The sequence below is a fragment of the Acipenser ruthenus genome, chromosome 13 (assembly GCF_902713425.1).
Source record: "Acipenser ruthenus chromosome 13, fAciRut3.2 maternal haplotype, whole genome shotgun sequence".
NCBI lineage: Eukaryota > Metazoa > Chordata > Actinopteri > Acipenseriformes > Acipenseridae > Acipenser > Acipenser ruthenus.
Genome location: NC_081201.1, coordinates 4,251,898 through 4,279,495, shown reverse-complemented (window position 1 = coordinate 4,279,495; position 27,598 = coordinate 4,251,898). Strand labels below are relative to the sequence as shown.

At 38.6% G+C, this 27,598-nt stretch overlaps 2 protein-coding genes across 4 annotated transcripts; one reads left to right on the top strand and one right to left on the bottom strand.

Moving 5' to 3' along the window:
- Window positions 1-45: 45 nt before the first annotated feature.
- Window positions 46-24,206, top strand: chtf18 (CTF18, chromosome transmission fidelity factor 18 homolog (S. cerevisiae)). Its single transcript, XM_034030370.3, has 22 exons — window positions 46-310; window positions 848-1,114; window positions 1,321-1,450; window positions 1,666-1,861; window positions 1,946-2,038; window positions 2,146-2,198; window positions 2,494-2,662; window positions 3,047-3,265; window positions 3,695-3,792; window positions 4,022-4,145; window positions 4,397-4,533; window positions 4,891-4,984; window positions 5,983-6,081; window positions 6,621-6,751; window positions 7,427-7,592; window positions 7,991-8,215; window positions 8,745-8,894; window positions 11,404-11,534; window positions 16,610-16,754; window positions 19,425-19,547; window positions 21,895-21,961; window positions 23,445-24,206. Exons 1-22 carry the CDS (start codon window positions 214-216, stop codon window positions 23,573-23,575), a joined length of 3,045 nt encoding a protein of 1,014 aa, XP_033886261.3. The 5' UTR covers window positions 46-213; the 3' UTR covers window positions 23,576-24,206.
- On the bottom strand, window positions 23,666-27,558 carry LOC117417946 (guanine nucleotide-binding protein G(I)/G(S)/G(O) subunit gamma-13-like). 3 transcript variants are annotated; one of them, XM_034030374.3, is made up of 3 exons: window positions 27,221-27,558; window positions 24,778-24,903; window positions 23,666-24,569 (listed from the first exon to the last, which is right to left on the bottom strand). In XM_034030374.3, the coding sequence occupies exons 2-3, from the start codon at window positions 24,873-24,875 to the stop codon at window positions 24,464-24,466; spliced, it is 204 nt and encodes a 67-aa protein (XP_033886265.1). In that variant the 5' UTR covers window positions 24,876-24,903; window positions 27,221-27,558; the 3' UTR covers window positions 23,666-24,463. The 3 variants fall into 3 exon arrangements, with proteins under 3 accessions (XP_033886265.1, XP_033886262.1, XP_058891459.1); XM_034030371.3 differs by having other exon boundaries at window positions 24,778-24,919; window positions 27,221-27,555; XM_059035476.1 differs by lacking the exon at window positions 27,221-27,558 and having other exon boundaries at window positions 24,778-24,940.
- Between the last annotated feature and the right edge of the window lie 40 nt (window positions 27,559-27,598).

Sequence of the window (27,598 nt, the reverse complement as noted above, 5' to 3'; positions counted from 1 at the left end):
GGGGCGGGATTAACAGCAGAGTGGAACGTGACCTGGAAATGCTCACTTTTGCCTGGATTCGCGCGAAATGCGAGATTAGAAGGAAGGCAGTCTGTTTTTACTGTGAGGAGTAAGGGAGTAGCACACAGAGAACTTTTAACTGGTTATTACAAATACAATTACAAACAGAAGCAATCAAACAAAATACTGCAAAAATAAGTTACCAATGCAAAAATGGACGAATATGATGAAATGTACGGGATTGAAGATGAATTTGAAGACCAATTTGCGGATGAGTTGGATGCCATGGCTGAAATGGCTGAAATGGCTGGTAAGGGAAATAATAGACATTCATAATGATGCAATATACTTTATAGGACAACAAATATAATATTAATGCAGATGTAGTCCTAGACGAACATATTCAGAGTTTCGTGAAAGTACGTGGTAACATTATGGTAGGGAGAGTGAATGTGAATACGTATCTGGCTCCTATATGAGGATGCTTTGCAGCTGAACGACAACACTTAATTTTCAAGTTCAGCAGTGTACTACTGATGGGCAACTTTAGGGAAAAATATGTAATCATATTTTCTGTTTACTAACACCTCTCAATGTTAATATTTCATATTAATGTGTATTGCTGTATTTGATGGTTTGATAGGTTCATGCATTTGTTTTTAGGTTTGCGTTAGTCTGGTTGTCATAATTTTTTAATATTCTTGGGTGATGGTGGTGTCATTTTGGAAATATCGTATGTATGTGTCTCTATCTATCTGTCTATCTATCTGTCTATCTTATTTTAAAAAGGAAAACTGCTGTGTACCGAAAGGTGCAAAAAGAAAAAGCTAAGTTTGTTCTTCTTTAGACTGGCCCCCCGTTTTAACGAAGACCTCGAAATTGAGAAACAGTAAAGAGACTTTTGAAGAAGCTATTGCTGCAGGGGACTCCACTGTAAGAAACTCCACTACTGTTAAAAACAAACCAAACTCTTCCAAACCGGCCTCTCAGAAGACAGACTCCTCGGGAAAAGCGAGGGATCAGGATCCACCAAAAAAGGCAGACGATGCACAACTTCATCTGTCCGAGGATGAGGAGCTCCCTGGACAGCTACAGGATTATGAGTCCCCTCTGAGTATGTATACTTGCATCATAAGTGCCATTCTAGAATTTTATTGGTATAACATCTACTGCTGTGAAAACAAAAACTTATTTCCAAACCAGTTTGCACAACCGCAGTGCAACACCCACTGAAACTGCTGCTAGTGATTCTTGACTTGTCACCATTATTTAATGCAAGCATTGCAGGCTTTTGTTTATGTATTTATTTATTTATTGAAGCCCCTAAGCCGAAGCGACAGAGGCTTGATGCCGTTAAGAAGCTTGACTTTGGATTGGTTAACTCTGGCCCTCTCGATGACATCACCCCACCTTCCTCTCCTGAGAGCTATTCAAGACGATCAGAGCTCAGGTAGGATTCCTTATCTGTGTGGACTAGTTTGGTTCAGCATGTGCATCCTAGATCATTGACATTTACAACTGTATTTGTATTTCAAAATTTCAAGGGTGGCGTGCCAAACCAGTATAGTCATTTATGACATGGTTGTTTTGAAGCAGTGTGTTACTGTATGAAAACATTTAGCCAAAATTCTCAATACAGTACACAAAAATCTGTTTTCTTGTCAGGAGTGAAAAGAACCCAAGCTCGGAACTTCTTAACGTCAGTGACATGGCCCCACTGCGGGAAACCCCATTGAAAGTGGAGCAGAAACGTGTCCTTAAGAGACCGCCGATCCTCGAGGACTACATCAATGTGACCTCCACTGACGGCTCCCGCGTCTTCCTGGTGTTGAAAGATGACTGCACCAGGACAGGGGTGGAGGTGAGCATGGGAGGGTTTATATAACACAGGTGGCATGCATATTTCAGATTTGTAATTTATAGTGCCTTGCCCTTTTCCCCCTAGCTGCCAGACACTGGGTTCGGATGGAATGGTCGCAGACAGCTCCAGCTACTGGGAGTTCCGTTCTCTTACCTGAAGGAGCAAGTTGCTGAGGAGGTAAAACCCCTTTTTTTTTTTCTCTCCTGATCTTTTTCAAGAATGAGCAAGTAAATGCACATTTAGCTTGTAGTTCTGAAAAATAATGATGTTAATTTGTTTTTCAGCGTCACCGACAAGTGATGGAGGAATCACAGAAACTGACTGAGCTGCTGAGCAGGTATTACTCCCACTAGCACACAATTCAGCCTTGGTGCTAATATTGTAGATAACTTTTTTTTTTTTTAATCCAGAACTGTGAGCAGTCATTCTTTAGTTTAGTATGTGTCCAGTATTCTGGAGCAGCTAATGTGTTTAGTGCATTGTTCATTGTAACACAGAGCTTCAGCTTTTCCATTGTTATATTTTATTTTTTATTAAACCTGCAGAAAATGCGTAATGCATGTAAGTGTGTTATGGGTTTGTGATAATCAGAAACAAATGATCATATTTTTTTCTTTTTCTGTATCTTGCAGTCAGATTGACAAGGAGTTTGGAGAAACTGAGAGTGAAGTTCGGAATGAGAAAAGTGATAATGAAGACGACAGTGAGGACGAGAATGAGGAGAACCAAGAGTCAAGCGCATGTCGTCTGTGGGTTGATAAATTTACCCCCAGGCATTATACGGAACTGCTCAGTGATGATGTAAGTACAGCAGTGCAAGCCAGCCACTTATAAAAGCTCTATATTACCAAACTGTAATTGCTGTTCTCTCTGTAACCATTATTTTGTATACAAATTTACAAACTCATAATTCCAGAAAGAGCAGAATTTACAGTTGCCTGGTGATCACTTCCAAAGATTTTAGGAGTATTTTCAGATGCACCCTCCTGTTTTTAAAAAAGGGCATTTATTAATAATCCTGATGAATAATGAACTCTGCATGAACATCAATATAGAATTATGCAAAACCCACACCATAGGATGTTAAAGGTAAAATATTAAACATTTTACAGAAACGTAGATGGTATCCCTTTAACCAGGCTTGCCTGTAAACATGTTTGCTTGCTTGTTTCTAACTTGCTGCAGTTTACAAACCGCTGCCTGTTGAAGTGGCTGAAAATGTGGGACGTGGTCGTCTTTGGGAAAGAGAAACCGGTGAAGAAAATGAAATCGGCAGTCCCAGACAACCGCCATCCTTTCAAACAGCAAAGTGAGCAGCAGAACCAGAAGTGGAAAAGCAAGAGCCAGATCACAGAGGAGATCCTGGAGGCTGACCTGGACCAGCAGAACAGGCCTAAATATAAGGTCAGGAGAATGACTTGCATCAAAATCTCAGTTTCCCATCCTGATTTGAGGCTTATTTTTATCATTACGCACAACGATAAGGATATATAGAAAGACCCCGTCCGAAACACTTCAGTCTTCGTTGACATGTGCTGTACTTGCATAAATTACTTGGACTGCAGACCGGTTTGGCTTTATTGCTGGTTACTTCTGTCTACATTCTTACTGCACAAGTATAAAACCAGGACTTGTTTTAAAAGGCCTTTTTTTTCCTTTCCCTCAAAGTGAATGGCCCCTTGAAAGTAATCTTTGCAACAGAGCATTAACTGTTCATGTGCTCATATGAAAAGCTTGAGTGTTTTATTCCTGGATAGACTTTCGCTAGGCTTGAAAGGCTTCAATGTGTTTTTTTTTTTTTTACAGTATATAACTATTCACTCTATCCTGCAGGTGGCGCTACTGTGTGGCCCTCCAGGTCTAGGGAAGACAACTCTGGCTCATATCATTGCAAAACATGCTGGATATAATGTTGTAGAAATGAATGCCAGGTAGGTACAGAGGATATTTTTTAAATATATATATATATATATATATATATATATATGTTTAATGGTAATCCTTTTATTTATTTTTTTATTTAAAATTTAACACTGTTATGACTCCTTTTTCAAGTGTCCTGTATCATGATCACCAAAAGGAGTGAGTAAAGTGATCTAAAAAATTATATTTATATTTGAAGCCCCAACAGTAATTATTTTTCAACTATTACCTTTTTAGTGATGACCGTAGCCAGGAGTTATTCCAGAAGAGAATTGACACGGCCACGCAGATGAAATCTGTCTTGGGAGCCAATGAGAAACCCAACTGCCTGATCATTGACGAGATTGATGGAGCTCCCACTGTAAGTCTGCAAATAGAACATCAAGTAGCACTGAAGCAGTTTACAAAGTATCGCTTCAGTTGCTCCCACGCATGCTACACAGTGCTTACAAAAAAAACTATTGCGGAAAACTCCCACCAGTCCCACAGGCTGAGCAACTAACTAGATCCGTGGTTTTGATTTAAAATGCTAGCCTGCCTTTTCCGATTTTTCAAAACTTTAAAATATCAGCATGTCACTGTTGTGTTTAACCCTTTGAATGCTTCTTAAAGGCAGCAATCAACGTTCTCCTGAGCATAATAAACCGCAAGGATACTAAAGAGATGGAGTCTGGAGGCAACACTTTGAAAAAAAAGAAGAAAAAGGAATCTCTGTTACTACGACCAATCATCTGCATCTGCAATGACTTGTAAGCATGCATGTTGTAGAAAATAGAATTTGTGCATTGGCAGGTCTAGTGTGTAATACAGTGGCTCCTCCCCAGGCCAAGGGGTCAGTTTATTTACATGAGCGTGCTGTCAGGTGCTTCAGAGTTAATTTAAATGTAACACTGCCTTGACATGCGCACTGTCGTAGATTTATTATCTTCGTTTCCAATGCCCTGACGAATAGTACCTACCAATATACAACATACATTTCACATTTTGGGAGTCCTGGTGTAATATAAACCTACCTACTGTATATGAGGTCAGATTTTATAGAAATACTGAATTTTAAATGAATGAATTTACAGTTTGCTCCCAAATTCTTGTGGTTTCCCCAACAGGTACGCCCCAGCCCTGCGGCAGTTGCGTCAGCAGGCGTTTGTGTTGACCTTTCCCCAGACGCTTCCCTCCAGGCTTGTTCAGCGTCTCTGTGAGGTGGGTATACTGTAGCAGTGTCGGGACACATGGGGCTGGTGTGACTCACAATGTGGGTCACGGGGACGTTTACAAGGAAAAGTCATTGCAGCATTACATCACAGAACCGTCGGTGTAGGGGTTTTCTTAAATAAAGAAATAAAGATTTAGCCTCAATGTCTGCCTTTCACCTACAATTTAAATGAAATCTCCCAGCCTTTATAAGGACACGACAGATGCAGCAGGGCTCAGGGCTTGTCCTCCCTCAGTCTGTTAATGCTGTAGAGGATATGATTACTCTGCCAGGTTCATTCGTGTACAGAGTGACATCACCCTGTCACCGCTTACCACAAAATGTATTTTGCAATTTGCTAGTGTGTTTTGTATGACTGCATAATTATTTTACTATAAAAAAGACCATATTTAGAGAGAGAGAGAGAGAATATTCAGCTGTTCTCTCCACATCCCATAACAACATTTGCACAAATAAATGCCTCATCTCATGTCTTTAGCTGGCCACATTTTTCTTTCATCGGGAGTTGATGCACAAACTAGACTATGCTTTTCCTTGCTGTAAAGAATTCTTGCACATACTGATTTTTTTTAAAAAACTAATTTCCTTTTAAAATAGTTGGTAAATTTAATTCTGTTGACGGTGGTCTTGTTATTATTGTACACCTAAATTTATATCTCCTGGATCCTAAGAGTATAGCAATCGTTATCCTTCAGTAGGTGTTGTCTGTTGGCGTAACCACACAATCCAGTACAAAACATCAAAATATGTCTCCAAGCAACATAGAAAATATATAGTTTTTAGTAGGCGTTGACTGCCATATAATTGACCCTGCCTGTGGAAAAACTGGAAGAGTAAGTTTGTGTTAAACATTTAACTGGGAGAGAGTAAGTTAAACTTACCCTTATGGTGTCCAAGGTAAACATAACATTTAAGCTATTCAATGACCTCATGTCTTTGTGTGTTTGTGGTAAATGTATTGCCGGCTCTTTCCCTGTTTTGTTAGATTGCTAAGCGGCAGGGGATGAATGCAGACACAGGTGCGCTCATGGCCCTGTGTGAGAAAACAGAGAATGACATTCGATCCTGTGTCAACACGCTACAGGTATGGGGCCAATGTAGACACTCTTGAGAACAGTCATGGTGAGGGATGCTTGCTATAATCACATCTCTGTTTCAGAAGCACAAATTAGAATCTCCTGAAAGTGAAATTGCTCAGTATCTAGCAGTAGTTGTTTTCCCTTTAACATTGCCGAGCAATTAAGTCAAATTTCCATCCTCATAATATGCATATGTGGTCTTGCAAACTTTTAAAATGGCACCATTTATAATGGCAATCGCAGTATATAACATTTGATGAATCAAATCCTAATCCTTGTTTCCGGGTTGGTATTGAATGTATCAATTCAAAATAGAGATTTTTCTTTAAGGGATATACGTTTAACCACTGTATAAATGAACAACAAGGTGATCCATAATTATGTGTTCACTATTGTACCCCAATGTTCCCAAAGCATTCGACACCACTGCAAAAATGAAAAGGGATATTAGTCGTATTAGGGTAGCATGCAACGGGGTACATAATTATGGCCCACCCTGTATATCTTGCTGGTGTATTTCACACAGTTGTTTTGTGTTCTGCAGTTTCTTCATGGTCGAGGGAAGAAGGAGCTCAGCATGAAGGTGGTTGAGACTATGAAGATTGGATTGAAGGATCAGAATAAGGGACTCTTCACAGTCTGGCAAGAGATCTTCCAGCTTCCCAGAATTAAAAGGTAAGATTATGGCAGCTAAGTTACAGTAATAGGTATAGGCCTAAAGAGTTGCTTTTTTTTTAATGTTAAACCAAAGTGGTTGCCTGGGCTGGGCCTTCTCAAGCAAAAATAAAATAAAAACTGAGTTTTTATTCCCCCCCCCCCCCCCCCCTCCCCTGCTGAAATGCATTGCATTGTAAATTGGGGTCATGTTACCCTTGAACAACGTCAGCTCAGCCTTCTGCTTTGATAATACCTTGTGTGGTTTGAATTAATTTGGTTTCTTAACTTGGGATTTTAATCACTGTGTGGTCGTGTTTTCTTTCTGGATATCCTTAATATCATTTTAAGCTGTTTATTTGGGTTCTATAAGAAGTGACACAATCACTGGTCTCTGTGTGTGTGCGTGCAGGTAGATCAAATGAAATTTGTTTTATAAACCCCAGTATCTTAATGTAGATACTACCTACAAAACAGTATGCACATTTAGCAGATTTGAAGAAGAAAAAAAAGGCCGGCAATTAAAGTTCCAAATATCGAGGAACAATCTTTAACAAATGCATGAACAATGCTTGTTGCTCAAAGACATTTCTTTAAAAATAAGTTGGTGTATTGTTGCTTGAACTATTGAGATGCTCCAGTTCAAGTGAATTAATAAATGCCTCTAGATCAGATCAATGTGCATTTCCCTTGAAGGAAGAGGATTGACCAGGACCCTTTCCTGTCTGACCCTGTGCTTGGAGGGGAGGGCGGTGAGCGAGGGGGTGTGGCAGGGAGAGGGCAGAACAGTGCCACTGCCCAGAGGTTCTACGATGCCCTGCACCTGACCACCTCCACGGGGGAGCATGAGAAAGTCACGCAGGTACAGTGGAAATAACAGAGCTGCACAGGAGCCACGTGCTGAATAAATCCAGCAATAATTCAGGAGCCATGAGACCAGGAATGAACTGGAGGAAAACCGAGGTTGCAGAAGCTAGTAAAGTTGATATACTCATGAAACTTGAGGGACACGTAACCATCACCCAGGTGATGTTTGTGGTGAAGTATATTAGCCAGACTTCTTAATCCAAACATGTTGGATTGCGCTACAGCGGACCCTACTGGCCAGGCGCCCAGTCAGCTCGGGCAGAAAGGGCTGGCCTTTAACCTCCAGAGACTAGACGTCTTAAGACATACAGTACACATTTTTAAATTCATGATTAGTATATATATGACTATACCATCCCTGTATGTATCTAACAAACACCATCATTGTTGCAGGGGCTGTATGATAACTTCCTGAATATGAAGTTCAAGGACCCGTATCTCAGTGCGGTGTGCCTTGCCCTGGAGTGGCTGGAATTCACAGACATGCTGAATGAAACGATCATGCACGGCCAGAACTTCACACTCATGAGGTACCTGCCCTTCCTGCCTGTCACTTTCCACCTGCTGTTTGCAGCTTCCAGCGTGCCCAGAATCGCCTATCCCAAGAGCAACTATGAGGTGAGTATACCGAATTGACTATAACAATAGACGCTATGTGACTAGAATGGCTTATTTCCTATATTCATGTTTTATATTAAGATATGGCGTTTTATACTTTCAGAGGTGACTGGACGGAGTTTACAAAGCAGTGGTGTGCAAGCTTTACTATTGGCAGTATTTCCCTAAATGGCTATGATAGTTGGGTTGTAAAAAAAGATTCTGTAGTTTTATTAATAGCAAGACTTGACCTTTTATAGTTACAAGGAATTGGAGGTTAGACAGTAACTGTTTGGTAATTTGGGTTGCCAGGTCTGTACAGTAGTTGAAAATTACAGTGGTCATCCATCAAAACAGCCCCATATATCCACAATATTGACCATAGCAAATAAACTTTTAAATAGGGACAGAAAGTGTTTCACAATTACCTGCATGTGTATTTATTATATGTATGAGATCTGTACTGTGATTCTTGAAATGTATTTTTGTTTACGACTGTAAGTCGCCCTGGATAAGGGCATCTGCTAAGAAATAAATAATCTTCCCTTAGGCCCAGACAAAGAAGTTCCAGATGCAGAACCTGCTGACGGCTATGATCTCGGAGATTCATCCTTCGATCCGCAGTCGCTTGGCAGTGCACTCTCTCTCCCTGGAGGTGCTCTGTCCACTGCTGCAGATCATTTCCCCAAAGCTCAGGCCGGTACGACCAACATTACTGCTGTACATGTTAACTTGATTTATAGCTGCTGTGCTTTATTTCAGAGGCCCACTACAACACCACTAACTTGCTGTAGCAGGTTCTGAAGTTAATAAAGGTACTGGGGGGTATCGTTACAGGACCCCTCTTGGAAATGAGATGCAAATCTCAGAGCTTCTCACCCTGGTTCAACAAAAGAACTGTATTTAACTGAATCAGTACGGCTGTATAGTGTAGTCAAGAAAAGGGTCGCAGACGGTCATTAATTTACAATTGCTAATCATTCACCCATGTGAATATTCCAACACTGTTTTACAAGACGCGACCACTGACCAACTCCTCTTTCAGGTATAGGAAATGGGCGATTTAATCCTAACAGGATTTTGGACTGCTTTTTAAAAGGGGGGGGGGGGGGGGGAAGACAGACAAGATCTGTATTTTAAACCCAGATTACAAATGCAAGAGGAGATCATCTTAATTTCATTAAGATTAGCCCACTTCCAGTAGTATAGTCCTCACGGAGTAATTAAAACAGGTCTGCTGTGCTTTACTGCTTTCTTCCTGCTTGTAGATTGGAAAAAAGAATTACGTTGCCTCGCATTTAACCTAGATCTCTAATCCCCAGTCTTTGTTTTTTATTTTATTTTTAATTACTTGTGTAGTAATTAGAACATGTTATCTTCCTTTAATTACTCCTTACTTTGTAACAAAGATGTTCTTTCCTGCTTTGAGTAACGAAGGGGCCTCTTAGGAATACAGATATTGTTTGAGTAACTTAACAATAATGTTTTCATAATTAAGGAGTTCAGAATGTTGTATAAAGTTTTTTAATGGTTAGGAGAAATTACTGATTAACCTTCTAAATTACGCTTTTATTAAGTACCTTTTTGAGAAATATGTATTTGCTGTGGAGCTGATGCTAATTTATATTTTCTTCAGCAGTCTTTCAACATACTAAAGCAAAAAAACATTTTGTAAGTGAATGTCATTGGAAAGTTTTGCCGTCCTGAGGTTATTCAAGTTCTCGTAGAAAGTCCTGAAAAATTGACAGACAGACTAACATCCTGAGACACTACTGTTAGTGCAGAACCGCTTGCTAAATGAAAAATCATTTGTCTGGATTAAAGTGTTAAATTATAGGGAACTTATTTCAAACAGTGTATGGTACTTTATTGTTAATGAGCAATTTATATATATATATATAAATAAATAAAGAACAGCTAATATATTCTAGCCTTCAATCTGTGGGTGTCTGACTATCAATTTGTAAAAAAAAAAATCTACCAAGTAATATTCATCACAAGTGTGTTTGAAATTATTACTTATGCTCGATTTGTTCAGAACATTGTATTATATGGTCCTGCCTTTCAGGGGGTCATTTAATACATATTCAGCATGCTCTTTCTGCTATCTGTATTTCATTAAGCCTAGGAATGGGATATGGAACAGATTGCCTAACTGATTGAAGAGAATCCAGCACACTTAGGAAGAATGGCAGACATGAGCGCTAAATATGCAGAAGGGGTCTCAGAAAACAGGATTGACAGAAATGTATTTCTTCAAGGCATGCCAAAAGCTGTGAAATTTCTCTTTTGCATGCAGAACAAGTTGCAATTATTTTTTGTGATATGCTACGCTCATTTGTTGAGAGCTAAGAAATGGGCCTAAGATACAGTTTTGAAATTGACAGTTTTATTTTTTATTTTATTTAAGTAGTTTGATGTGCAAGGCGGAACAAAACGTTTGATTAATATCTGATTGTAAATGATAGCTGACAAAAAAAACATGTTTTTCAGGAATAAACTTTAGTTTTGTGCATATGCAAGTATTCCAACATTTTAAGATTATTCGGTGACCGTACCTTTCAGGCATGTGAAAAGAACTTGGATGACTGCCATCTAAACCTGACCTACTGTCCTGTCTAATTTCTTGAAGATCAGTTCAGTACAATCCTAAATTGCAGCCTGAAACAATCCTCAAATCCCTTTTATATATATTTTTGTACTGGTCACAGACCGTTCAGTGATTGTACCTTTCAGACAGTGGGGAAATAATTTCAAATTGCCACCAGGTAGTCATAGGCTTTTGAAATACAGATGGCCATAGCGGTGTTGTAAACTAAGTTCAGTAAAAACACACTCCACACCTGTGAAACCTTGCCTGCTATCATGTATAAATGCCTGAAGGTGTATTCAGTTCAGTAAAAACCTTAGTTGCAGTCTGAAACCATCCTCTGTTCCCTTTTATATATAATGCGTGCATGCATGCATACTGGTTACTGATATAGGGTTAGTTGAGGCAGTTGGTCACTCACAAAAATGTACACTATAGCGTTTTGCTGGAGAAGGTGAGATGTTAGCAATCGATAGACCCTATCGTTTTGTGAACGGGACAGTACTGGGTTTTTAGCAGGCCATGTCTTTCCTGAGAAGGGGCCTGCCTCGACTCCCATGCTGTATACTGTTTTCTCCTCTCAGTGCACTACGTTAACCCCTTGCTGTCCTTTCCCCAGGTGAACCCACAGCTCTACAGCACGCGTGAGAAGCAGCAACTCGTGGACCTGATCAGCACCATGCTGTCCTACAACCTTACCTACCGGCAGGAGCGCACCCCAGAGGGACAGTACGTCTACCAGCTTGACCCGTGAGTACACAGCCATCGCTTCACTAAAACCAATAGAGAAGGCTGCTGGCATCGCTGAGCAGTGTTTACCATTGTCAAGGAGTAATAGAGCATAGTGAAAACATGGTAAATCACAGAGAGGTATGTTGGTAGCAGGGTAATTGTGTAGTAAAAAAAAAAAAAAAAACTCCCGATCACCACAGACAAGTGCAGGTTTAATTTCTTTGGTTTAGGATGAGGGTATGTCGTTTTTTGTTTTTTTTGTTTGTTTTTTCTTTTTTTCTTTTTTAGGTGAGGAAGCTGGACTGGCCTGCTAAGTTCTTGTCGAGTATTTCAGAATAAAATAATGACCTATTTTCCATTGCTGAATAAAAGCACACAGGCTCTCTGTAAAATCCTTCTAATCCTTTCTGATTTCCTTAGGTACCAGCCTGGCTACACATTTTAATATACCCACATGTCTTCTCAGGGCACTCTGGGCTTGACGCCCTGGTTTATTAATACCAAGTTTGTGGTGGTGAGTGTGGGGCACTGGTTTAATTAGGCCTGGTATTATTTTTTAATGCCTCTTCCTTAGTGCAGCCCCAGGGAAAAAACAAATATTTAAAATGTATTCCTCAACATTTTCTTTTTTTTTTTTTGGCGGGGGAGGATGATTGTGGAATTAAACAATATATTGGATGTGTCTTAACCTTTTACTGCCCTGGGTATGTCCCCATACCTATGTAGTGCCTATTTTCTCAATGTCAAATATCTTGGACACTGGGCAGCATTTAAAGCCAACACAATTTAATGAGAAGGAGTTGTGTTCTTCAAGAATCCTTTAACTTGTCTCAGATTTTCTGAAGTACTGCTTTTAAAAGCATGGATCACATTTACCCCGGTTTGGCATTCATCACTAATGACCGCATTGCCGGGAGACATGCCCCTGTGTCAGGTGACCTTTGGTGCGTGTGAAAGTGCAGTGGAGCAGTGATTTGCCATACGGCCACATCAACATGGAAGAGGAAGAACATGTCTTGAGAAACGTCTCGAGTTCAACAATTGGATCGGGTGAATCAAGACAAAGCATTTAAAACAGAGTCAGCCTTCCCTGTTCAATTGTATGCTAAATTAAATTAAAAAAAAAACCCAAAATGAACACCTGTAAGAAACGCCTTTTAATAAAAACACCTGAGTTTACTGGTATATAATACAAATTACATCGAATTTAGGCCAGGTTATATAACCAGTGTTTGTGTATTAATCCATAATCTCCTTGAGAGATTATAATTTTAACCACGTCTCTCCTGGATTTTAGTATTAGGTAATGAAAAAAGTATTGGATTTATGCCGTGACGCTTGAATTCCACACAGTAGGAAGCAGCATGTTTTCCTTGTGCTTTCTGGAGATTAATTCAGATGACTTTTAGCAGAGACATTGTGTTCAGCCAATGTGACGTTTCCTAAATAAAGGATGTATCCCAAGGAGGATCCAACTATTAAACATAAACTTTTTCATAGATCTGAGCAGACTTCAGTATACAGAGGATGTGCTGTTTTGTTTATGGGGAGTCTTTGCATTGTCTGAGTTCGAGTCAATCCAGTTGATTTTAATTAGATTGAAAACCAATTTAGACAGATCATAGCAGCCTAAACTAATGAAAAGCAAAGCAACTAAAGAAGCTCACTGCCTTGGCATGAGATCCCGGGCATGCAGATAAACACAGAGAGACAGAGAACATGTTTGCTTTGAGTCAGTAGCACAGCACTGTGTTTTCTTGTTTTGGGAAAGCCAGCATGAGGCACCGTGCAGCAGTCTATGCTCCAAGTGCGCTGCCAGGACAATATTAATCTCGCACTGGGGGGTCCCCCACGTCGTTGCACTGCTCCTGTGGTTGATCTGTGCATTTCTCTGCCTGCCAGCAATGGTGCAGAAAGCTCTGATGGAGGAGGTATTGGGGAACGTGACTGACAATTATGTCCATGATGAGTCAACCAAGGAAACGCTAAGATTCCCATTGGGAACTGGGGACTGTTCAACAGCGCTGACTGTTATTGGGAATGAAGCGCCTATGTGGATTAACTGCCTGTATGGATGGACTAGAAACATTGGATCCCTTTACTTGACTTCTTTGGCATGATATTGTGTGTTCTGCATCCAAGACTGCAGTCGAAGCTCTTTAGACTTCTCATCCTCACTGTTTGTATGATTATTATATATGGGGATTCAGTTAGAGGAATTTGAGATTACAAGTATTGGGGGAAAATATATAATTTTTTTTTTTTGTTGCTCTGCTTTTGTGTTTAAAAAAAAAAAAAAAAATCTAGTTTTCAGTATTTTATGTTGTTTAGTTATGTTTGTTTAGTTATGCAAGTTTGAAGGGGTTGGATAGTTGAGAATATTTGTAAAATAAGATTTCTAGATCTGGCTTCATTTTGTGTTTCCTATTTTCAGCTAATAAGTACTGGCACTTGCATCATTTGAAGCTTTTGGGGGAAGTTGATAAACCTAAATTAAAACGTAAAAAATGTAGCCATTGTTTTATTAAACGGTCACTATTCTGTACCCATATCTGCTATTTGTATCACTACAACCTTTTACTGACTCTTAATTTAGGTGCTCAGTGTTTCTTGCTGGTGGTGTTAGTTTCAGAAAAAAAAGTATTGACATTCCAAAAGATTAATAGACCTGTCCCAAATATATAAGAATTTATTTCCAAATATGTCTACAGTCAGAGCCGCCTAATCAGGATACTGATAAATTGGGATACAACTCTAGGAGATGGTTCTTCCCAATGCTGTTTATGTCGTTTAATTGGGATGTCACTTCATTTATTTGGGATACAGTATTTTCAAATGATGAACGGAGATCGCTTTTCAGAGCAAGACAGGTTTGCGTTCCACAGTGCAGCGAGTATGTGATTACACTGTGACTTGCGTAAACCATGTTGAACTCTTGAAGGAGCTGGAGTCTCCTATAGTTTCTCAGGCTGCTGTTACAAAGAAAGTTGGCGTATCAACATCACAGGTGCCTTGCCTTGTGATAAGATGTGATTTCATTATTTTTCATTTCATGTAGAAACAAAAAAACAGCCATTTGTTTTGTTTAGGAATAAAAAAAACAATTGACTCATTTTAAATGATGTATTTAACATTCAATCGTAATGTGATGTAATTTCATTTCTTTTCATTTAGAAACAATAAAATTTGACTGGGCTTACGTCGGCCAGGGTGTCCTCGGCTAACCGCGCACCAGCAACCCCTGTAGACTGACCGGGCTCCTGCGGGCTTGCCTATAAGACGCCCAGAGCTGCGTTGTCCTCCGACGCTGTGAGAAAAAGCGGTTGGCTGAGGTCACATGTTTCGGAGGACAGCGTGTGTTTGTCTTCGCCGAGTCGGGGCGGGGGTGGTAGCGGTGAGCTGAGCCTAAAATAATACAATTGGTTGTTTCAAATTGGGAGAAAAATGGGGTAAAAATCAATTGGCGACCTACTAAATTTATTTAAAAAAAAAAAAAAAAAAAAAAAAGGGTTGTCTCAAATGCCTCTCGTTTAATTGGGATAGCCGCTTATTCAGGATAATTTTTCTCCCGAGGTGTCCCGATAAAGCAGCGCCGTCTGTATATACATTTAACCTTTTTAATAAAGGAACTCATTATCTGACTTTTTAATTTTTTGTCATGTGTTGATCTTTTTTTTTTTAATCTGCTTTAACTCCCTTTAATCCTTCTTAGTCATTACTTTGTGCATCAAGCCTGCATGGGAAGGAGAGATGGATACGGGGAGGGGTAAGGCAGAATAGCATTGAGCTCCATCACAGCTCATATCACAAAGATTGTGGTTTCATAGTCCATTAAAGCTGCACTGTCCCACAATATTACATTTTAATGTCAAATATAATTTATCTATAATTTCTTTTTTGCGTGGTCTACTTTTTAGCAGAGCTAGTTGGCTTGTCAGTTTGTCTGCATTCCCTGAAAGTAATGTTTGCCAATGTGAACCAAACAGCCATGCTGTATACAGTGTATTTATTTATTTATTTATGCTTTTTGTATAGCAGTTAAAACCTACATCAGGGTTAAAATAAATAAATACCATGCATTTCTTCCAGGAACTAAAATCCTGAACAGCACAGCTGCTCATCCTATTTATATAGGTAATTTAAAGGTAGAATTGGGGCTATTAAAGCTCATAGCTCATAAATCTTGAGACTGGCTTTTACTCCGTGTGTGTGTGTAGCGACGATCTCAAGCCCTTGCCTGCTCCAGATAAGGCTGCCAAGCATCTGCCTGCCCTCGTGTGCCTGTTCCATTTGTTTCGATACAGTAGAGATTTTCTGTGGAGTTCACCTTGGATGTCACTGCACTGATTTTTTTTCAAGTTTATTCTTGACTGGATTTTGCTTGAGTTAAGTAGTTATATTTCCTGTCCTGTTTCAGGAAAGTGTCATTTGAATTGCCTTTACTTCCTTGAGCTTTTTAATACAAATACTTTTTTGACAGGTGATGTATAAATTTAGAACTGAAACGTACAGTCTGTATTCAGCAGTGGATTCAAATCTCCAGCTTTGTTTCAAAGGTTAATTTTAGCCCCAAAACCAATTGGACTTTTAATTGGATGAATTAGAAATAGATTTTCAATTATACTTCTCTATATATGAGCATAGAGAAGATAGTCGTAATAAATTAACAAGAAGTCAAATTCACAAATTTATCATTCCTTATTTGGAAATTAAGCTTTCCAGTTTCAGTGTCAGTTCTAACCTTTTTTTTGTTTGTTTGCTTTGTTTATTGTACAGGCCGTTTCACTGGATTCAAATAGAAAGTAAAGTAGCCATCATTATTATAGGCAAAATAGTTTAACATTATCTCCCATAATGTGTATATGTGTATATGTGTATATATATATATATATATATATATATATATATATATATATATATATATATATATATATCCCATAATATGTATTATCCCTGTCTGTTCTTCTCAATTACATTCATATTGTTTTGTAGAATAATATTTGAAAACTTAATCTCTAAAAATAAATAAATAAATAAATAATGATCCCCCCCCCCCCCCACCCTTCACTTATGAATCCCTGACTTTATTCCAGCAATGTGGAAGAGATTTGCCGGTTCCCCAGTCTCCCACCTCGGAAGCAGATGACCTATCAGGCGAAACAGATGATCGCTCGTGAGATTGATGTGGAGAAGATGAGGAGGACTGAGTCCATGCTGCAGGCCCGTAACGCTAACCGGGTGAGAGCTGCTCAGCGAATGTGAAGCTGCATTTCCACTGCTTGAACCCTGTGCTGGATCTAATCTCCCTCCGTCCCTGTGCAGCCATCCTCCTCCTCATAGTCGAGAAAGATTCGTAAAGCACTCTTAATGCACATGTTGTTGTTGGTTCTAATGGTGTAAACCTGTGTTACCTTGTGCACTTTACTTGTTTTTGAGAAGGTGTTTCTACTTAACCCTTTGCACATTACCATAAGGATTACAGTATTTGGGCTCCATGCAAAATAATAATACTAAATATAGGGGTTAACTTACAGCAAGCAGAGTTAGAAGTCACGTCAAACAAAGGATTACATTGGTTAATTGAGAGCTGGTTGCGGCTAGGCAGCGGTTAGCTAGTCCACAGTTTTAATTCTCCTGTGGATTATCCATGTATTTGTAAAGATCAAACAATCGGATGTTGCAGGGAAGCATAGCTGGGAGGAGAGAGAAACTAAGCTAACTCCTGTTGGAAAGGTGCTGTAGAAAACGGCAAACATTTTTCCACAGATTCTGCATAGAGGGAGGGTTTCAAGTTCCTATCGAATGTGGCATGACTGGATTGCATGACTATGGATTCATGTGAGCTAATTTTTCTAGACCGGGTGATAAAATATGTATCAAACCAATTAAAAAAAAGAAAAACTACTATCTGTGTTGTTGAATACCAGGAAAGACTGATTTCTGTACATTCCAGAGGGCTTTTTAAAATAGAGTGGCTCTCTTTATTGCTTGTGGTGGTGATAGTGCTGAATGTTGCACAGCACGCAGCAGGGATACTTGCAGTAATAACATTCTGCAGGTGCATTTCCCCACTTGTTGTTACACTCTATTTTTATTTGATTTTCATCGTTAACAAGACCAACAAGATCACCCCTGCTAGATTGCACAGATTAATAGAGGTGGCTGTGTTATCTGCCACTGTTTAGATTATTAAAAAAATAACCCCACGATGACCTTTATTACATGTGCTGTCTGTTATTGATAACATAAGAAATAGGCCACATGTGAAATGAGGTCAATGCAGAGAGCAGCCCGTGTCACAAGTATTGCACAGCCTACTGCAAAATGACAAGCGTTTGCTCAAGGTTTAGGACCGAGTGAAAATAGGTTTTGAGTTAACTTTAATTGGTTTATTTGCAACAGTGTGAGCAATAATGCTAAATATTATTATATATAATAGCTAACGGACTGGAATACCTAGCAGACTAAAGTTTTTATCTTTCTGCTTCATTCCTTGTAGAGTGTAGAGAAGTGTTGGTTATTTCAGAAATGCTTGTTAGTTCATTCTTAATGCCTGTCGGGCGTGGGGTTTTGCTTTGCTGCTTTTCTGCTCGTTAATTAGGCCTGCAGAGGTGCACTACGCTTAGGGAGGAAGGAGATTGGTCCCGCAAGAGTGCTTATTTCTGCAGTGTTATGGATAAACACGCCCCTGTAATGTTGCTGCCAAGTGTCACAAACAAGTCATTTAAGAAGCAGTTGTTTTAATGACAGTCAGAAAGTGTGTGTGTGTGTGTGTGTGTGTGTGTGTGTGTGTGTGTACAAAATGACTGAACTATGCATCCGATCAGATTGGGGTTTTGCTTTACAGTCATTGGCGTGAATAAATTATTAAATGATCTTGGATTACTAACCAGCACCGTGGCTTTGAGATCCAGATTTGTAATCTAACAATAATTAGTTGCAAGATTTTTTTCTATTCAAGCATGTTGTGTAGGTTCCGGACTGAGTGTGTCCTTGCGTCTTCATCGCTGTAGTGGCACCGGCATATCTGGGAGTAATTTAAGGTTCCCATGTCGTGGCAGATTGAGTCATTCCAGGTGTTCCTGTAAGCCTGAATTGCAAGTTTCTTGTCCAAAAGATGCGTGTCTAATTAGGCTCGCACAAAAAGTGTGTAATTAAGCCCACACTGAAAGCTAGAAGGGCTTTAACTTCTGTACAGTGGGATTAAGTTTTTACCCTGTCTATTGAGGCCTAATGCAAGTCAAACAAATGTTATAAATAGACTGGACTAGAAATGAAAATCCACCCATGAATGGCTGGTTAACCTCACAATCGGGTCAAGAAGTGATGTTTAAAAATTAAACACTAATGCCAAGTTTCCATTAAGCACACATTTTATTAGATGATGATCTCCCATATTTACCAGCTTCTCTGTCATTTGTGGTGCTGTGTCCATCAATCAGCATGCTTGAGCCATGGCACGCTGTTGAACCTCAAGTTTGTGTTTGCAATCAGGTTGCTTTTATTTATTTATTTTTTCTCAAATCACATGCATCAAAGACACAGTTGCACATCTAGTGCATGCATGATTGGTATTCAAACATAGGGATTATGTACCTGTACTTTTTTTTCCATTTTTGATTTAGATAATTATCCATAAATGTAGACAGGGCAGTTACTGAGACAGATTAAAAATGAGAAAGCACTTGTGCCTAATGACCTCTGCACAGCCTCTTGCATCTACCCACTACCCACATTTTATACAGATTAAGGATGTCGCTGTATGCATTGCTTATTGTGATTTTTAAAGAGACCAGCCAAGGGCATTTTTGCATTTAGAGGGGTGGGTAGCATAATGGAGATTTTGGAAATTTACTATTTAAGTAGTAAATTAATGTTCTGCTAATGCGTGTGTTTTCAATCATCCAGATAACAGAGGAGAAACAGCAGGTGGATGAGAAGACAAGCAAAGAAGCAGAAGCAAAATCGACTGTGAGGAACCATCAGCAGAGACTGGAGAACATTGTGAAGCAGGCAGCTGTGGAGGAGAGGGTAAGGAGAGGCAGGGTGTGTGTGTGTTGGGGGGGATGGATTCCATACTGTTAATGAGATGCTATCACAGACCGGCAGTGGGCCTCAGATCAGTCATTAAAGCTCAAGTCGTGTTGGAGGGTGCAGTGCAGTTCTGCGGGTATGACAGTTTAGACTAATTTAGGTTTTTACCTTAGCCATGTTTCAGTAAAATACTGTGACCAGAAGGGTTGAGAAATACGTTAAAGATGTTCACATTAACTTTACTGTTATTTCCTTGGGGTGTATCAGCTGACAAAAAAAATTCAAGGATTATAGCTGATGATTCAGAATTGTAATCTTTTATAAAAGGGTATCGGTCTGCTTAATGAAAGCAGAAAACCTTGCTCTGTGTGTGAATGTGGGGGTGCGTTCTTACATAAATATGGAAAATAAGGAAAAAGCAAAATCTGTTTCAATTTTCTATCCTTGGGTTCAGAATTATTAACAGATATAATCAGTCTTGTGATTTGTCCGTGTTCGCTGAATGCTTTCATTTGCATATCCAGCATTTGTTGGAGCAGCACTTAGAGGAACATTACACCTAGGTCTGCTGCGTCGAGCTTGCAATACCAATGAGACACTCTAGAATGGAATCATTTTGGCGTTAATTAGCACTGTGGGACTGTTAAATCTGTCAGCTATAACTAAAGTCAGGTGTTCTAGCTGAACTCGCATCAACTTAAAAATAAATGTAAAAAAAAGTTGCTGCATTTGATCATGGCAACATATTTTGATAACATTCCAAGGAAAAGCCAGTGAGTTCACATTGGTTTAGTCAAATTATTGCTTACCGGATGCCAAGTTAACCCTTTGGGTTCCAATTATTTTATATATATATATATATATATATATATATATATATATATATATATATATATATATAAATATATATATATATATATATATATATATATATATATGAGGGCAAGTGACATTAAAACTCACTGCAGCAGCAGTTTCTGCAGTCCCGTTTATTTCTTATTAGGACGCCACTGTCTTTTGTAATTTGTATGCCTGTCCTCACCAAGCCTCCTCCTTTAGTGCCACTTTCACAGTGTTTGGAGTTTGTGACGTGACCTGAGGGCACTGTGCTTTCTTTGTCACATCACTTGAAAGCCAGTGTATGAGACCAAGAGGGAGGCAAAGTCTCGGGTCTTGTGAAAGTAAAGGAACCTCACTGATACTCACTGTCAAGCATAAAATATCTGGCTATTGCAGGCTGGGGACAATTTTTAACAAAAGCACTGTATGTAGAATATCTTTCTATGCTTGTAGCTATATAGAAGATGTAATCCACTAGGTATTGTGAGGGTTACCAAATGCTTTCTCTTTTCCAATTAGAAATAGAAAAATATTAACAGCAATGTTGTGACAGCCTACCCTACCTGCAACACACGTACATTCTATTTTGCAGTTGTGTGAAACTCCTTGGCAATGCATATATCGACTTTATTTTCAGTTTCCATTTCGAGAGACAACCAGCCAGCCAGCCAGCCATGCATTCAGACAGGCTGTAGTTTTGAACCGTGGGTTTCGGTAATGCATCCGGATTTCAGAATCTAATCCAGGCCTGTGGGGAAATCAGGTTAATGGAAGACACTTGGCTTTAGCCCTGTGGTGCTCAGGAAACAACTGTTTTAAAATGCCTGCATTAAACAACCATTGATTTAGTTTATAAGTTAATATTGGTAATGGAAATAGAATGTATAAACCAGGGGGATTCAGAAATCACCAAAAAATAGGTTCCATACATTTAATAATGGACAAACACCACCCACAAATAAAATTATATATATATATATATATATATATATATATATATATATATATATAATGAATGAGAGAGAGAGGGAATGTGTGTGCATAAAGCTCTTATGTTTCTAATGGTGTGCAATTTAAGAACTGCCATAATCCGTTACATTTATGTTTTGTTAAATGTGTAGCAACACAGAAAAGCAACACAAAAGATTTGCATTTAACAAACACCGTATCCATGCACAGTTGTGGGGTCCTATATTTACAAGAACATTCATTGTAGGGAATCATGTAATCTCTAAATAAGATGGCAATAAGCAAATTAAACTGCTGAATATGAGGAGGCAGTTTCATATAAAGGCTACTTTCAGTGGGTGATGTTTTAATTGAATCACGATCACAATTATTCTACTTTTGCACTGTTAATGAAACAACGGCATGATTTCCCTCAAGACGTACAATTAATTGAGTTTGGCCCTTCGTGGGAGATGCTCAAGCGACCTCCGGTTATGAAAGATGTTTTTAGAAGCCAAGGTTTGCATTTGATTCTTGTTTTATTTTGTATTTTCAGCCAGAAGTTGATTTCTTCGGACGGGCAATTTTGAAAAAAAAAGTTACGTTGTCTACCACTGCAGGAGGTAACAAAGGTTTTACATTGTTGTCTCTCAGCAGAACTCTTGGCTCTTAAAGCCCTTCAATGCAGGACTATTTTTAGAAAATTCCAAAAATCTATTAAATGTGATTTCATAAACCTCTTGGTCCCCACATGCAATTGCAGTTCTCTTCAGCCATAAGGGTGCATATAATTGGAATCAGGCTCATGGGCTTATACGTGAAACCAAAAGAATTAACAACGTTTTTACAAAAAATATAATCCCTGACGATTGTTTACACGATTATACTGACAACACCAAGGTCTTATTTCTGAGGATCCATTTTGTATTTTTGTTTGTAAAGCCCCTTAATTACTTGGGTCCTTTTAAGACCCAATTTGACACAGTATTTTTTTTGTGTAAATAGTGTTTTATTTTATTTTTTTCTGGAACTAAAATGAAAGAAATTAGTAATGTGCATAGTAGCAAACAGGATCAAGACAGAAAGTACACTTTTGAAGAACATGGCCAAAAAATAATTTGAATCCCAGATGAGCCATTCAAAAAAATGCATTGGGACAAATCTCTCTGTCTCTCTCGTATGCCCAATTTTAGGGTTTTGTGTCAAAGTGTTGTCTCAGCAAAACTCTTTATCCCAAAGATATGCAGTAGAGCAAAATACATCATTTATACCACCTAAAGAATACTAAATGAGTGGATTATTTTGCGTAGATTATTTTGCATCTGGAACTGCTTTGCATGAAAACAACTGCAGTAGTGGAATAAATGGAATAACCAATCCTACTGAGTCATGGATTAGGATAATCCACTCGTGAATGGTGGCCCTTAAGAGTGTGTGTTAATTTTTCCTAATCCACTCGGTAGGGTTGTGTGTTGCCTTTCCCAGTATTAATACAACATTTATTTGTCAAATGTGCATTAGAGGGGCTCCCGAGTGGTGCATACAGTAAAAGCACTCGCATAGAGGGGTGGTAGTGGTGAGCTGAGCTAAACAAAAATAATTGGACACTATTGAATTGGGGAGAAAACAACAAAAAAAAAAAAATTGGCGACGACTAAAATAAAATAAAAAATAAATAAAATAAAAGTGTGTTCAAGCACAAAACAAGATCTGTCCTATAGTGGCTGGTTTCTTTAAACAAAAGTCACAACACACTTTTTTTTTTTTTTTTTAAACAAAGCATGTTATAAGAAATGCATACATTTTATACAGCAAGACTATTTTTAGTTTGGTGTCGGGCATGCTGTAGGAATTAGTGTCTCATTCCTCTCAGTGCAACAGTTTTCTACTGGGTTCCACTGTACTGTAGCTTAACTAACTGGCCTTTTTAGAAGTAGTAAACAGAATATGTTCATTTGTTAATGGTAATTGTTGGATCAAACTAATAGAGCAACTAGGAGTTCTAAACTTGACAGATTTTTAATCACATATTTTGAAAGTCCTCTATTCTATGGAATTGATTGATTTAATAAGTCTATATACCTCTCTCTCTCTTTCTCCCTATAGCTGAACCAGGCAAGGAGTGCATAGAACAGCAGATTGGTAAAGCAGTGGGGACCAGCGATGTTTGGTTCAGGTTTAACGAAGGAGTTTCTAATGCAGTGAGGCGCAATGTTTATATTAAAGATTTGTTATAAAAAAAATAACAGTTGGAAAATAAGTTCTGTTATGTATTAAAAAAAAAAAGACTTCATTGTGATGTTCGAGACAAAAAAAAAAAATCAACGTTCAAGCTGTCTAAAAATGTTCTACTTTTATTTAATATGACAAACTTTTGTAAAACACAACAATAAAAAAATTCAGTCATTTATTTATTCCTGTTTTATCATTAAACTAGTAATTGTTGTTATGCAGGAGTCCTGTAGTATATTTCTCTTCAAGGTACATTTTATGAAAAAAAAAAAAAAGTAATGGATTTTCTTTACGAATGTTTCAGCAATGAACAGATCAAGTACTCCTGTCAAGCATCTGCAAGACGGCTCCTAAATTCTATGCAATCATAATCCTAGCCAGAAACTCAATTAGGTCTCTGACAATCACTATGAGGTGCCTAGTTGTTCTGCCCTTGTAGAGTTCAGCATCCAGAACCTGCTTTGTTTCCAACTAGTTGTTGAATGTGAAATGGTATGATGTATTGGGTGGGGGGGGAAACAAATACAACAATTCCTTAAAGCTGACCGTGCCCATAAATAAATAAATAAATAAATAATTAAATAATTCATTCTCAGCTATAGTATACAGTATGCATTTATACTATATATATATATATATATAAAAGAAACATCATGCAGCCTATAACATTTTTTTTATATGGGGGGAAAAAAAAAACATTTCATAGTTTAAAAAAATGGCATCGTGCATTTTAACTTTTGCAATGATTATGATTAGACGTGATTTATTTTTCTTTTAATCAGCTATTTTACATTCACTGTGAGTAGCTAGGTAGAGATCTTGTTTAGCAGTCTCTATTGTGCTGTACAGTGCCTATGTGTGTGCTGTGCTTGGTGTGCACACTTGCTCTGCTGTTAAAGAATGGTACACTTTCCCTTTTCCACCCACGGGTTGGCCTTCATGAGCTCCGGGTTAAGGAAGGGGTCATCAGGAACTCCCTCCTCAATCCACTTCACCAGGCTGAGAAGACAGAGTAGAGACATTATTATTATGATTATTCAGAAAAGGCACTATGGTTATGCAGTCAGCCATCCCCCCGTGATTTTTGCTAGCAGTCAGGAATGGAATTCCTCTTCAGTCTTTGCATGGCTGGTTTACAGCACAGTTTTTCATATTGTGTAATTATTTTATTGAGACCGGTGAGCTATCTGATCCAGATGTTACTCACTCTGGTACAGTCTTGGAGGACTTCTCCCTCTTGAAGGCTAGCTGGTATTTGAGGCTTTCCACCTCTTTCTTCATCTGGGGGAGGTCCATTTCATCCATGGCTGCGGGGTCTAGAGGGAGTGCCTTGCTGCAGCAGAGAAAAACTGTAAAAGGATCGAGAGGGAGCCCTTTTAAGATGAGATGATCTGTAGTAACTGAAATGAAAATCCAATCTCAAATACTACAAATACAATTACAACATTAGGTCACCTGCTGGAACTGTAAGTTACTTGCAAATACAAAAAAATGTTTTTGTCCCATAAAAAATTTACCTGAATCACAATATTTAAAAACTGATTAGTCATGTGCTATATGTGAATATGACTGATTCATATTTTCAGTCCAAATGGCTTTAATAATACAGCATATAGCATTTTCCTTCCAACAAAGACTAGTCCAAGACGGATAGGCTGTGTTGTGAGGTGGTGGGTGGTCACTGGTCATGTGTGTGCACTGTTGGAAGTTTGGTTTACATTTTTGACCATTAGCTGTATCTCATTTAACGCTGCTGCCCACAAATTCCAAATGGACACACAGAATTTTCAATACACAAAAAGCCACAGAGAAAATGTGTTTAATTGTTAATGTTTTTTGGGGTTGCGAATGGGAAGAGGTGGAGCAAACATACAGCAACAGTCTAAAGTGTGAAATAACAATACAGCATTAATACGTATGAACAAAAAGTCTGGATGCTTGTTAGTATTTATAACTTTTCAGCCTTCGATTCCATTTACTTATCTTGTGGTTAAACTGTTTTAAAATATTTGGTGCAAGGGGTTCCTGTCCTGGGCTCACGTCTTAAGTAAGCAGCTTGGTCTGGTAGTTTGGCAGGACAGCTCCAGTGAACAGGCAGTAGCATGCGCTTCCTTAACAGTTTAACTCTGCAGTGTATATGGTTCGCTTTTGTTGTGCCACTTTGCATAGGTCTGCTAGGGAAATTAACAAATAGAAACCCGATCTGTGTGCTTCACACTGACCTTTGTTGCCCTGATTATTTATACACAGAAGTCGTTTTTGCCCTTTACATACTTTGTATTATTGAGTTAAAACCTGTAATGTTAATGTTTTCCCTTTCGACAATTACAAATCTGTGCTCATCCCAGCAGACATAGCATATCTAATATGTTGACTTTTCCTGGTTGAATTGTTCTTTTCATTGCTGCTTTATTCATCTTCTAAACCAAACCATTCAATTATTACGTACAAGGATTATGTCATACCTGTTTAACCCTCCCGCTGCCCATACACTTTTACAGTAGAATGGAAGGGGCTGTGTGAGGTGCTCCACGAATCGTCTAACACGAGAGCAGTAAAGGCCGACTGGCTTTAAATGGCCATTGCAAGATCTTGCAAATCTAACATCCAAGCGCCTAGTTAACAATACCCCAAACACAAGATGTAAGGTCCCAGGTGTAGTTTTGTAATTGTAACAATGTGGCCTTAATCGAGCATGAGTGTGTTGACGAATGACGACTACTAGCGGTTGCAATGGTTTAACATTCATGCATGACTTTTTCTTTGGCGGAAATTCCGTCCTGCCTCAGACACAATAGGAGGAGAATTGTATCGGAGAGTCGAGGCTGGCTCTTTCTGCTGCAAGGGTTTGTTATATATATATATATATATATGTTTATTAATGTAAATACTAAAACCCGTAAAAACAGTGTATTAAAGAGGAAAACGTTTGCATATTCATTGGCTGCTGAAGTTGTTTTAAGTGGAAATACTGTAGCCTACTGCTATATAGTTTCATATAGTGTTTTTTTTAATGTCCAAGTACCCGATTGTATGCATCTAAACGTTACTATTACAGCCCACTCTATTTTTTGCATGTTGATTAGTAACCGTAGGAGAATGTATCTGATGCTATGATGTTTGTAACGTAATTACAAAAAAACACATCCCTTATATCTATCATTGTCAGGTACCGGTATGCAGGCTATTGTTGGGGTGGTATGGGAAAATACCTTTTGTTAAAATATAGCTAATCTACGTAAAATAACAAATAAAGACCCCCACCCCACCCCCCTTTTTTTGGCACTTTATGGGAATTATAATTTTTGCAACGGATATCTGATCCCTGTACAATTACGACAAAGCCTTCCTTTTAGGGTTGGGCATGGGGGAGTGTGGAGGTGTACATCATCTGCAATCTGGCTCAAAGTTTATATAACGAGAGATTGCATTTTTACGGTGTTGGCTATTGCCAGAGCTGTATTCCCTAACAAAACAATACATACATAAAAACAGTTCTTTATATTTATGTTGACGTTTGTTTTATTTTATTTTATTTTTTATTTTACAAATTCAGTTTATATAAACCGCAAAGGACTGGATACAGTAAAAACGACCACAGATCAAACATGTTTATAAAATAAATAAATAAAAGAAATAATGGGGTTTACCTTATCTGGATTAAGCAGTGGGTTCTTGTACTATACGTTTTTTAAAGGCTGTATTCGTGCTTTGTTTTCTTTCAAATGAATCTTGAAAGCATCAAATTGTCCCAGTTGCAATATTAGCAGCGGCTCGGTTTTTGCGCAGAATTGTATCCAACGATACTGATTCTTCCTTTTTTTAAAAAAAGAAGAAAAAAAAAAGCAAAGAAAAAAATCTCAAATCCTCGATGTAATCTAATGCAGGGTCAATCCAGATGAATTATGCAGCAACAGTGGCCGCCGTGGTAGTAGTCGTAGTAGGGAGGGATGATTCTCTCTCTCTCTCTCTCTCTCTCTCTCTCTCTCTCTCTCTCTCTCTCTCTCTCTCTCTCTCTCTCTCTCTCT